The sequence below is a fragment of the Bidens hawaiensis genome, unplaced genomic scaffold, assembly GCF_021521415.1.
Source record: "Bidens hawaiensis isolate Kalapana, Puna unplaced genomic scaffold, B.hawaiensis_p1.1 tig00013005_1, whole genome shotgun sequence".
Classification (NCBI taxonomy): Eukaryota; Viridiplantae; Streptophyta; class Magnoliopsida; order Asterales; family Asteraceae; genus Bidens; species Bidens hawaiensis.
This window is the reverse complement of record NW_027492091.1, coordinates 439,853-453,098: the sequence shown is the minus strand read 5'-3', so window position 1 is coordinate 453,098 and position 13,246 is coordinate 439,853. Positions and strand designations below refer to the sequence as shown.

The window sequence follows — 13,246 nt, the reverse complement described above, 5'->3', positions numbered from 1 at the left end:
ATACATGAACAAACGTTTATGTACACACTACCGAACGTTCACGAACGCAATCGAATGAGCGGGGGCTCTGTTCATGTTCATTTGTTTAAGTAATCAAATGAAATAAATCTCTTGTTTATGTTCGTTCATTTATTAAACGGACGAACATAAATGACCTTCTGGCCGAACATTTCATGAACTGTTAATTGAACGTTTGGTTCGTTTACAACTCCAACAAAAAGTATGAACAACTTTGGTAACAAATAACGAGCCAGTGTCAGTCTTGGGTTCCTATCCTTAGGGCTCGTTTGATTAGTGAAATTCGTAGGAATTAAATGCAGAATTGGAATTAATTCCATAAGAAATCAACCTTGGTTGGCACAAATAGAATTGGATTTGGAATTAATTCCACATCAGTCAAGTTTTAACATTCATTAGATCATGTGTAGTGGTAACTAAGACTATACTCATTCACAATCTTACAATCTCAATCTCACATTATAAAATTAATTTGTCTCTCCTCAATCTACATAATTTAACCAGTCTCAATCTTTTACACACATTCACAACCTATCCCAACTTAAAAAAAGAATTTTTTAACGAAGTCCGTTTTTAATAAAATTTGTGTCGAAATGTTCATAATTTTTTTAAAGAAATATCGTGTATTTAATTATTATTTTTTGTTCGAATATTAAAAGTTAATTGATATTGGGGATTAGTTTGGATTGCAATCTAGGTTTGCTCCACCAACCCAGATTGCCAATCTAGATTGCTTTATTTTCTTTTTTATTTTTTATTAACTTTGGATCCACCAATCTCATTATGAGATTGTCAATGAGAGTAGTCTAAGCACATAAAAGTTTGTGTGACACGTGACGTCTTAGTCAGCTCTTTCCTTCATTACACAACTATTATTTTTTATTTTTTTTAATAATACATAAAAATATAAATTAAAATGGAAAAAACCTTGATTGGACAACCATAACCTTCACATCTTGAACAATACAATAGCAAAGAGGGTGTCAAGATTTGATGATAAGGCTAATCTAGTAATTTGAAAATTGTTTTTCTATTTTCCAATTCCTTATTTAAAGTTCCCAACCAAACATCACATACAATATGAGAGGATTTCTTTCTATTTCTATTTCAAATTCTAATTCTAATTCTAATTCTAATTCAGTTTTGAATTCCTTTCAAAACATTCTGAGAACCAAACAGGCTCTAAGAGTATGTAAGTTATATTTATGATTTGGGAACCTTATGTTTTTACAACTAATGAATTGAACCTTTGTTTGTTATTCTTTTAGACTGACATTTTAGCCGTAAATGAATGGGCGAATACGGAAATTGTACAATAGACTCTCAGCATTAATCGAGTGCGCAATCAAGTTTTTTTCTTGTAGAAATAATTGAACGTGAACTATCATTGTATCTCATTTTAAAAATTTAAATATCAAAAGGTTAGAGAAGTGGGGATAATTAACTACACCTTCATTACAAACAAGGAAAGAATGACACAGATTGTTACAGTTAGGGGTGTCCAAAATACCCGAACCCAATTAACCCAACCCGACCAGAACCCTTAATAAGTAAATTCGGGTCAGGTTAAATCGGGTCAACCCGAATAACCCGAATTGTTAATAGGGTCGGGTTTTTCGGGTTTATTTTTGAGAAAAAGTCGGGTTTCGGGTTAACCCGAATAACCCGTTTAGTGGGGATACTTAACTTTATATACAATGATTAAAAGGTGAAATAAGCACTATAAAAACAATAATGTTTCATTTACGTTGTGTTCATTTAAATAAACGAACGAGCATGAGCACATATTTCACTCGTTCATCTATGTTTGTGAATGATTTTTTATGATCGTTCATTTAAGTTTGTTTACATTTGTTCATGTTCGTTTACATATTAATAGCAAATTATTAAATATTATTTGCATTTAGTAATTATATCACCCTAATATTTTTATATTTGTTTGTTTGTGTTTATTTAAATGTGTTCATTTATGTTTATTAATGTATGTTTGTGTTCGTTAATGTATATACATTTATGTTCCTTCATATTTGTTTATCTTTGTTTAATTATGTTCATTTATGTTCGTGAATTCTTTGTTTATATTTTAAATGAATGATCATGAACACAAATATTTGTTCGATTAAGTGTTTGTGTCGTGTTCGTTAAAAGTTAAATGAAAGAATGCGGCGCCTTTGTTCATGTTCGTTCGGTTCATTTATAAGTTTATATGTGAAATTATAAGATAATTACTTGTAAAAGAAATTAAAAATTAAATGGAATGAGAAATTTTGCAACCTACAAGTTACAAACACATAAATGATAAAACAACTTAAAATTATAAAGTAACATGGTTAACCCGATTAACCCGACTAACCCGACCCGACAAACCCGAAACCCGAATAACCCAAACCCGACTAACCAGAACCTTAATAGGGTCGGGTTGCGGGTTAGATATTTTTTATGGAAAACCTGACTAACCAGACCTGATTAACCCGAAACCCGATTGGATTGACCCGATTAACACCCCTAGTTACAGTTATGATATATTTAGTAGTTACTCTTATCATGAGAAACTTGCGAGTAAAAATTGTCGAGCTTTGATCGTCAGGTAATGTAACAAACCCTCCCTCCCACACTTTAATTAAAAATTCAATATACATAGGGATGATATTTTTGACAACTCACTTAAGTTATAAGAACTTGAAATAACTAAATTAACAAATATAATTTTTTTATGTATTATATGCAATGTTGTAGAAGTAGAATTATAAGGTCGAGTACTCGCTACAAGGTATGTCTTCGAGACGAGTTTCTGTAAATCCGTCTAGTTACTAAGAATCGGTCAAATGTGGTCAATCTCAGCCATAACCACATCTTATCGGTGAACTTGGACCGATTTTGAATCAAAAAATACAAAAAAATTTGTGTTTCAATAATATTAACGAACAAATATCATTTTTTAATTAACGATTAGTAATTTTTAGATTATTTTATTGTTTAAAAATGTATTTCTTTTATTTATATTGATATTCACCTATTTTGTTATAAATATTAGTAAACTTATTATATTTGACATATACATAATATCCAAAAATTAATTTTCTTTATATTTACCATGTCCGAGTACTCCCCGAGTACACCCAATCCCCAGTCAAGCGCCTAGGGTCCGCCTAGCGACTTTTACAACCTTGATTGATTATATGTGAGTTACATCTATGAAATTTTTTTTACGTAAATCAAATTTTAACATAGATGTAACAAACCTTTACATTATCTAAATATTAAACATTTACTATTTATGCTGTAATGCAAATGCTATGGATATAACTTACTTATAATGCATACGAAAGTTTACAAAAAAAAATATATTGTTAAACGGAGTTTTTTCGAGACAGAATAGTAAAACTAGTCCTTTATATATTCACGACTTTTCAATGGTTTCCCTTTAACAACCTAAATGCAAGAAATCATTCTTTATGTTTCGGAACCCTATCACATTATGTCATGCACATGTTCAAATTAATAGATAAAATTAATTGTATTAATGTTAAAGGACATGATAGGGTTTGAAATATAAAGAATGAATTCTGGCATTTAGTTTGGTAAAGAACAACCATTAAAAAACTATGAAAACATAAAAGAATATTTTTGCTATTATGTCTTCTTTCAAGTTCTGAAATTATTATATATGTATATATAGGATAAGTATCAATTTTAAGAAGTCTTAACAATCAATTGTTTTTTTAATTTTTTTACCTATTAATATTGAATACTATTTGAGAATAGTCTTGTCACTTATATTATTTATATTTACGATTACAATTATAAATATTAGTTTTAACTAATATATAAATTTTCTTATACATGTAAATTTGTATCTGTTTGTTAATTTACACATAAGTAAACTTATGATTCATACATGTAATCACAAAATTTTATATAAAATACGTTAAAACTACTCAGTAACAATAATAATATAAAAAAATCAAAAAATAGTTGGTTGTTAAGAGTTTTTAAAGTTCTTAAGTTTTAGATTTACGTAAGGAACATAACTATATATACACATATATATATATGATCTTTTTAGAACCACTTTGAGTTTTTAATAACTCGAAAGAACTCAACGTAACAATTTTTTTTTTAATTTGGTTTTACACTTATGTAATATGTAAGTGTAAGTAATGTAAAAAAAAATACAGTATTTTTTACACACCGAATCGACTTATTACACATGTGTAACTAACATTTAAATTTGTGTAATCATCAAAAATATTTATTCTCTCTCCTGATTAATTTTGTAATCAGATTTATTCTCAGCCACATATTCCATACTCATTTAATTAAATGTGTGGTCCATATTGAGTTTCTTAACGTTCTTACAACTCATCAATGTTCTCAAAATATCCCTCCTATATATATATATATATATATATATGGGATAATTCCCAAAATAGTCCTCAAGATGAGAGAGAAATCCTAAATAGTCCAAAAGTTTTAAATTCTCAAAATAGTCCCTGGAAACCTATCTCCAACGTGACATTGGTATTCGTGACATGAGATTTGGTTAACCACTCACATATTGACACGTGTAAAGTTAACGTGAAAGTTACAAAGAAATCTGTCTGTGCCGGTAGTTTTCAAGCCAAAATGATTTTCTCATAAACTCATATTCTCCGACGCATTTCAGATGAACTTCGTCTTTTTTTGCATAAAAATAAGAGTTGTCATAAAAGATGGATTTTGTTACAAATTATTTAAATTCGATGGTTTTTAGATAAAAGTTATCTTTTTTTGCATAAAAAGAATAGTTGTCTATAAAACTTTTTTGAAAATCATATCCACCACCCACCACCACCATGCACCACCACCGCCCACCGCCATCATCAACCACCACCGCCCACCGCCATCATCAACCACCACCGCCCACCGCCATCACTCACCACCATCACCCACCGCCATCATCAACCACCACCACCCACCGCCATCGTCCACCACCACCACCCACCGCCATCATCAACCGCCACCACCCACCACATTCTTAACACTTGCCATTTAACCCTCACATAGGATTTTTAAAATTTTATGAAAATAATCTGAGGAGATTAAATTTATTGGGAAATTATCGTTTTTTTAAACTCTTTTGAAAAATATCTAACAAGACTAAATTCATTGGAAAAGTATCTTTTTTTTTGCAACTTTTTTTAAATTTCTCGTAGGAGACGAAATTCACATGAAATGCGTCGGATGAGATGAATTTCTGAGAAAATGATTTTGGCTTGAAAACTATCGGCGCAGACGGATTTCTTTGTAACTTTCACGTTAATTTTACACGTGTCAATCTATGAGTGGCTAACCAAATCTCACGTCACGAATACCAATGTCATGTTGAAGATAGGTTTCCAGGGACTATTTTTGGAATTAAAAACTTTTGGACTATTTAGGATTTCTCTCTCATCTTGAGAACTATTTTAGGAATTACCCCTATATATATATATATATATATATATATATATATATATATATATATAAGGGTTCAAATAAAAAACAATTGTTTTGTGAGAAGTTTGAGAAGACTTTAAAATAAAGCACACAACCTAATTAGGATACTATACCATGTAAATAGGAAACTATACGGTTTTTTAAAACTATCAATCCTAACCACTAGATCCTAGATCACATGGCTTAAATTTATGAAATACAACACTAATGCACATATGCAGTATATCGATTTTTTACCTTTGTATATAATATAACACTATTGCAAATATACAATGCAAACAACTGCATATAGGTTATTCGACACTATTTCACATATCAAAATACATACTAATGCACATATGTATAATAAAAAAGTCAATGTATTGAATGTATGCATTACAACGAGAATTTTTTTTTATTTTTATATTTTTTTGTGGTGATATAAGAAGGATGAAAGGAAAAAATTGTTTTTTAATTAAATTATAAATACTTCTTTATTAGTTCTCTAATGTTCTTTCTAAGCTGGAGTTCTCTATATATATATATATATATATATATATATATATAGGATCAGGATTATGTGAGAATTATTTTGAAATTGAGAACTTTGAAAACCATTTTAGATCACAAAAAAGTCAAAAATTAAAAAAATCATAAAACATAAAAAAGGCAAAAATGAAAGAAATAAAAAAATCAAAAATCTTATTTATCATCCCAGTTTCATAAAACAATGTCTCGGTTTAGCTAAATTATACAGATATGTATAATATGTACATACATGTTTTTTATACACATATGCACAATTTAAGGTAAATGATAATGTACATATGTGTACATTACGTAACTAGAGATTAAATGAAATTATACACATGTGTCTAGTACGAAGTTTTTTTATGAAACCGGAATTAAGTATAAGAATTTTGGTTTTTTTACTTTTTTAAAATTTTTGATTTTTGATTTTATAATTTTTTTAAATATTTTTTAAAGGTTTTTATTGTGTGGCTCAAAATGGTTCTCAAAATTCTCAATTTCCAAAGGGTTATCTTAGGATCCTTACCGTATATATATATGGGTGAAATCTAGAGAAAACTCCTTTTAAAGAAAGAACTGGAGAACTATTAAAGAATTATTTTTAACTTTTTTTAAAAATAATATTTTGCGATTATTATTCTATCCTCTTTCTAATAAGATGATATTGGCCCTAAAAAAGCTGAGGATGTAATGTATATGTGCATTAATGTATATTGCATATATAAAATAGTGTTTTATTGCATATAATACAACAGAAATGAATTATATAATGCACACTATTGAATATATGAAAATATAACACTAATAATTGTATGCAAAACACACTAGCGCATATATGTAATACAACACTAATGCACATATGCACTGTATCGATTTTTATTTATTTTTGTATATAATATAATTATATTGCAAATATACAACACAAACAATTCCATATATGCTATTTAACAATATTTCAAATATCAAAATGCATATTATTGCACATATGCATTATAAAAAGTCGATGTATTGCATATATGCATTACAACAATATTTTTTTTCAAAATTTTTTAATTTTTATATTTTTTGTGGTGAAGAATAACAACATATAAAAAGTTGAAAGAAAAAAAATTAATTTTTTTTAATTAAATTAAAAATATTTAATTATCAGTTCTTTAGTTCTCTCTCTAAAGAGGAGTTCTCTCTTGATCATTTCCATAAATATACATATATATATATATATATATATAGAGAGAGAGAGAGAGAGAGAGAAATGGTTCAAATAAAACACAATTGTTTTGTGAGAAGTGTGATAAAGCTTTAAAATAAAATATACCATCTAAATATGACACTATATCATGCAAATAGGAAACTATACAACTTTAAGAAAACTACCAATCTAAACCACTAGATCATATCCAATGGTATACATCTATTCTTATGCTTTTCATAAAACTATTATTTTTTACGTTAACCCTACCATATATATATATATATATATATATATATAAAGGATTAAGAGAGAACTCAAAAATAATGGGAAAAAACTCTTCACTTTACAAGTAAAGTAGTTCATTTTACATATATAAAAAATACTAAAAATAATTCACTTTTATGTAAAAACACATTTTTACATAATACTTTTTTATAGCTTTTACATATAAACACACGTAAAAGCCATTTTCATTTAAAAGTTATTTTTAGTTAAAATAAAGGTAAACAAAAATTTCTTTTTACAAAATTATTTTATATTGAAATGTTTTCTACATGTTTTTATAAGCAAAAAGTCGAAAAAGTTTTAGGCTAAAACTAAAATTTACATGTAAAATCGAGCTTGGTAATATTTTTTTGGATGCAAAAAAAGAGTTCACAGTTCCTCACTTTTTTTGAGTTCCCTACTAAACCTGCCCCATATATATATATATATATATATATATATGATCGATTTCTTTTGAGAACCACTTTGAGATTTAAGAACTCGAAAGAATTCAACGTAACAATTTTTTAAATTTTTTTTACACATATGTAATACTTAAGTGTAAGTAACGTAGAAAAAATTACAGTATTCTTTTACGCACCGAATCGACTTATTACACATGTGTAACTAACATTTAAACTTGTGTAATCATCAAAAATCTTTATTCTCTCTGCTGATTGAGTTTTTAATCAGATTTATTCTTAGTCACATGTTCTATACCCATTTAATTAAATGTGTGGTCCATATTGAGTTCTTAAAGTTCTTACAACTCATCAAGTTCTCAAATTATCTCTCCCCATATATATACATATGTATATATATATACATATGTATATATATATACATATGTATATATATATACATATGTACATATATATACATATGTACATATATACATATATGTATATATATATACATATGTACATATATACATATGTACATATATACATATATGTATATATATATACATATATGTATATATATATACATATATGTATATATATATACATATATATATATATATACATATATATACACTAGATTGAGGCCCGTGTACTACAGGGATAATTGATTAAATTTTAAACTTTAACCATTAAGTGAATTACTGTCAACAAAATGATCATATATTGTTAATACAATTACAATTTTTATGAAAATTACAGAAATTACATAACTAAGATTACACAAATATGTTACAAATAAGTACTCCCTCCGTCCCATTAGAAGTGTTATGCTTTGAAAAACACAAAGTTTAAGGTAGATTGAATGATTACTTTTCTTGCTTATCAAATGGCAATAATGCCCTTGAAAATTGGGTCCATTAATATTGGTTATTAATGTTAATTGTGTGTGTTTAAGGGTAAATTTGAAAATTTACTAATAAATTTTGAAAGGGCATATTTGTAATGGGACAAACAAAAAAGAAACATTGACACTTTTAATTGTACAGATGGAGTAAAACCTTCCTTGTACACTACATTTGTGATTGTATTGGTTGGTATACATTGTTTATCAAAAATCAGAATCTTTATTCCATGCCTGCTTGTACTCTTTATAAGGTAACATATATGTCTACTTATAACTCTTGATATAGCCATGTATAGTTGTCTGTGTGACAAATAAGGTTATTCAAGTACATATCGCGACCCTAGATAAATTATAATATTTATCTATGAAACTAACAAAAAAATATTCATACACATAAAATAGTATACATTTTGCTCAATTAATATGTATGATGTCATTTGAGATCATTTGCTCATGTTTATCCAAAAAACAAAATCGATCATCTAAAAAAACAGATTACCTGAACTTTGATATATAATCATCCTTAGAATCTTTAAATCAGAAATTGATTAATAATGATAAATTATTTGTTGTTATTAATATTCTGCATATGACAAATTTTAATTAATTTTATATATTAAAATTAACAATTGTATAATCAAAAAACATATAAAACCCAAAATTTAAATATAATAACAAAATGATTTGTTTCATTTTTTATGAATGGAAAATGACAAAAACATACTAACCTTAAAGTCATGTTCAAATAACAGTAAATTCTTTTTTTTTTAAAATTGTGTATAATTTTATTATTTTGAATATAAACTATAACAGACACTTTAATTATCTACTACTCAACATGTAACACTAACATAACCTCAAATCATTGTATTTGTCTAAAAATAAGATTACTAAGTAATATAATATTAAAATGATTTGAATGAATAACTGATGAAAACGGTATTCTAGGTTTTCATATCATAAATGATTTTTGAAAAGCGAAAATAGTGGAAAGGGATTGAAACAGATTTTTTTGTTTAAAAAATTGAATGCCTTTAATTAAGTAATTTGTCTTATAAGGCATATTAAATTTAATATACTTGAATGTATAAAAAAGTATAAATCAAGTCATAAAATATATGTTTCTATAGCACTTTTGTCTTGAGTCATGAAAGAAAATATTGAAAGTTAAATATTGATCTTCTTGTTGCTAACCTTTTATACTATACAAAAAAGTCATATAAATAAATGATAGATAGTTCATATAGTAAATCGCTATTCATATGGATTATAATTATTATATTCAACTTCAATGATTTAATGTTAAACACCGAGATATATATAAAATGTATTCTTTATGTTTGCAATATTTATATAGAATGGTTGGAGAAAATTAAGAAAATACACATTTTCCTGAGTTCAAATACATATGAGAAAATTTTAAATCCAAATTTGAAACCAGTCTTATATAAAAAAATTATGCATTGCTACTCAAATCTCAGTTTAAAAACAAGTTATAGTTTACTTTGATTTTAATTACCTATGATTTTAAAATTTTATTTTAATAGGTTTGCAACCTCAATTTTTATATTTCCTTATTTTATTATCTTTCGCCATTAATGTTAATAAATGAATCGAATAGGATTTACATTCAAGAAAAATAAACTTCAATTTATATATTGAAATGACTTAAAATATAAGGATCAATATTGAAATGTTGAAAAAAAGAGGAAGAGAGCTATGAGAGTGACAAGTGGCAAAAGTGGGTAGTCATTTATTAGAATAGATAGATAGATATATACATACATACGTAAAAACAATAGTTTTGTGAGAAACATAAAAATAGATGTAGACTCTTGGATATAGGATATAGTGGTTGAGATTGATAGTTTCTAAAAATTGTATAGTTTTCTATTTACATGGTATAATGTCCTATTTAGGTGGTATACTTTATTTTATAGTATTCTCACACTTCTCACAAAACAATTATTTTTTATTTCAACATTTCTCTCTCTCTCTCTCTCTATATATATATATATATATATATATATATATATATATATATAATGGGCTGAGTTATAATAAAAAGAAATAGTTTACTAGAAAGAGTAAGAATAAATCTAAGCCATTAGATCTATGATCTAGTAGTTGAGATTGATAGTTTTTAAACTATCAAATAGTTTCCTAAGATATAGGATTTAGGTTACATAGTTTCATAACTCTAAATATTATGTCATTCATACTCTTCCTACAAAACTATGTCTTTTTATTTTAACCATTTTCTATATATATATAGGGGAGGGTTATCCTAAAAATAAGTAGTTTCCTAGGAAGACTAAGAAATAGCCATTGGATCATATCAATCAATGGTTGAGATTTAAATTTACCAAAAACCGTCATAGTTTCATAGAATTACTCTTTCACCATTATAACCGACATAGTTTCCTAGAACTATTCTTTCACCATAGGTTTTAATGCCAAATGTCAAAATTTTATTGGTTCTTACCATTCTTAGGAAACAACTTCTTTTTATTTGAACCCTTTTCTATATATATATATATATATATATATATGTATGTGTGTGTGTGTATATATATATATGGAAGAGTTATCCTAAAAATAAATAGTTTCCAAGGAAGACTAGGAATCAATCATAGTCATTGGATCATGTTAATCAATGATTGAGATTTAAAATTACAATAACCGACATAGTTTCATAGAATTACTCTTTCATCATTATAACCGAAATAGTTTCCTAGAATTGTTCTTTCACCACAATTTATAATGCCAAATGTCAAAAATTTGTTGGTTCTTACCATTCCTAGGAAACTCTTTATTCTTATTTGAACCCTTTTATATATATGATTAGTTTCAATATAGAACTATTAAATAATTTAATAACTTTACGAACTCTTAATAACCAATCATTTTTACATATTAATATTTAATACTATTTGAAGATAGTTTTGTCATTTATAATTTACGATTACAATCATGAAAATTAGTTTTAAACATATCTAAATTTTTTACACATATGTAAATTTGTATATGATTTGTTACTTTACACATAGGTAAACTTGTTAATTGTGATTCACACGTGTAAAACTACCTCTAACAATAATTATGTATAAAAAAAATTCAAAAAAATAATTGTTTGTGAAGAGTTTTTAAAGTTCTTAAGTTTTGGAGTTCTGTAAGAAACACAATCCTATATGGGGTTTGGATAAAATACAAATTAAATTAAAGTGCTAACTGTGCGAATCAAGTAGTATAATTATGTATACAACTATAGTGTAATTATAGTGTAGTGCAATTAAATCATAGTTTAGTGTACATGATTCACACACTATATATGTATATATATATATATATATGAGAAAGTTAACGCACAAATGAAATTAATGTGCTAAGCATGAGGATCAAGTAGATAATTATATATACAAGTAGAGTAATTATATAATTACATCATAGAGTAGTTATGTAATTACATCATAGAGTAATTATGTAATTGCTCTATAATCTAATTACATAATTACTCTACTTGTATATATAATTACTATACTTGATTTTCACGTTTAGCAAGTTAATTTCATTTGTATTTGATCTAGACCCTATATGTGTGTTTGTACGCACGCGTGCATAAAATGTGTTTATTGATTTATAGTGGAGATCATGATGGCGTATTTCCATATGTTGGAGTCAAGGAATGGATAACTTCTCTAAATCTCAAAGTTGAAGAACCATGGAAACCGTTTTACGCTAGTGAATCAGTCGGAGGGTGATCTTCTCTAAATATAGAACTTGTTTTATATTATCATTCTTGAGAACTTATTTTTCATGAACTTTCGCAAGTGATTTTTTTTCTTTTTTCTTTACGCAGATATGTAATGAAATACACACAAAACAATTATTCATTGACATTTGCAACGATTAAGGTAAGAAAATACACCATCATTTTCGGTATTGAATTCGTTGTATTATACTTTTAATTAAATCATAGTAAAACAACTTATCATAAAAGAGTATTACGTGCGAGTGAAATAATGCATATGATATAGCAGTACTTTAAACTTTTTATCAGTATATAATGTAGTACTATGGAATTCGGTGTTTACAGGGTGCAGGTCATTCGGTTGCATATTGGAAGCCTAAAGAATCTTTTGTATTGGCATATGGATGGTTTTCCTCACAAACTTACTCAAGCGATTCTTAGTTGAAAATCACAAAACAATATCAATGTGATTCATAAACAATCCACTTTTACGTTCAGTCCTTGTGTTTTCCTTAAGTATAATAACATGATTTTCTAGTAAAATAAAATGCTTTGTGGGTTATTCTTTTTACTGGACAGCAAACTAAATATTTTGAGTAATATACATTTTTATTGTCTTTTACGTTTACGGTTTTTTCCTTTTTTTTCTTTTTTAAATATTTGTCTTAGAGGGGAATGACACTTATGAGTATCAATTCACCGCCTAATTCTAATTCTGCCCTTTC

The 13,246-nt window shown here is 26.8% G+C and overlaps 1 protein-coding gene across 1 annotated transcript; it reads left to right on the top strand.

Annotated features, from left to right (window-relative positions):
• The first annotated feature begins 1,098 nt into the window (after nucleotides 1-1,098).
• On the top strand, nucleotides 1,099-12,971 carry LOC143542933 (serine carboxypeptidase-like 13). Its single transcript, XM_077035390.1, has 5 exons — nucleotides 1,099-1,210; nucleotides 2,479-2,605; nucleotides 12,414-12,527; nucleotides 12,630-12,684; nucleotides 12,867-12,971. Exons 1-5 carry the CDS (start codon nucleotides 1,099-1,101, stop codon nucleotides 12,960-12,962), a joined length of 504 nt encoding a protein of 167 aa, XP_076891505.1. The 3' UTR covers nucleotides 12,963-12,971.
• The last annotated feature ends 275 nt before the right edge of the window (nucleotides 12,972-13,246 follow it).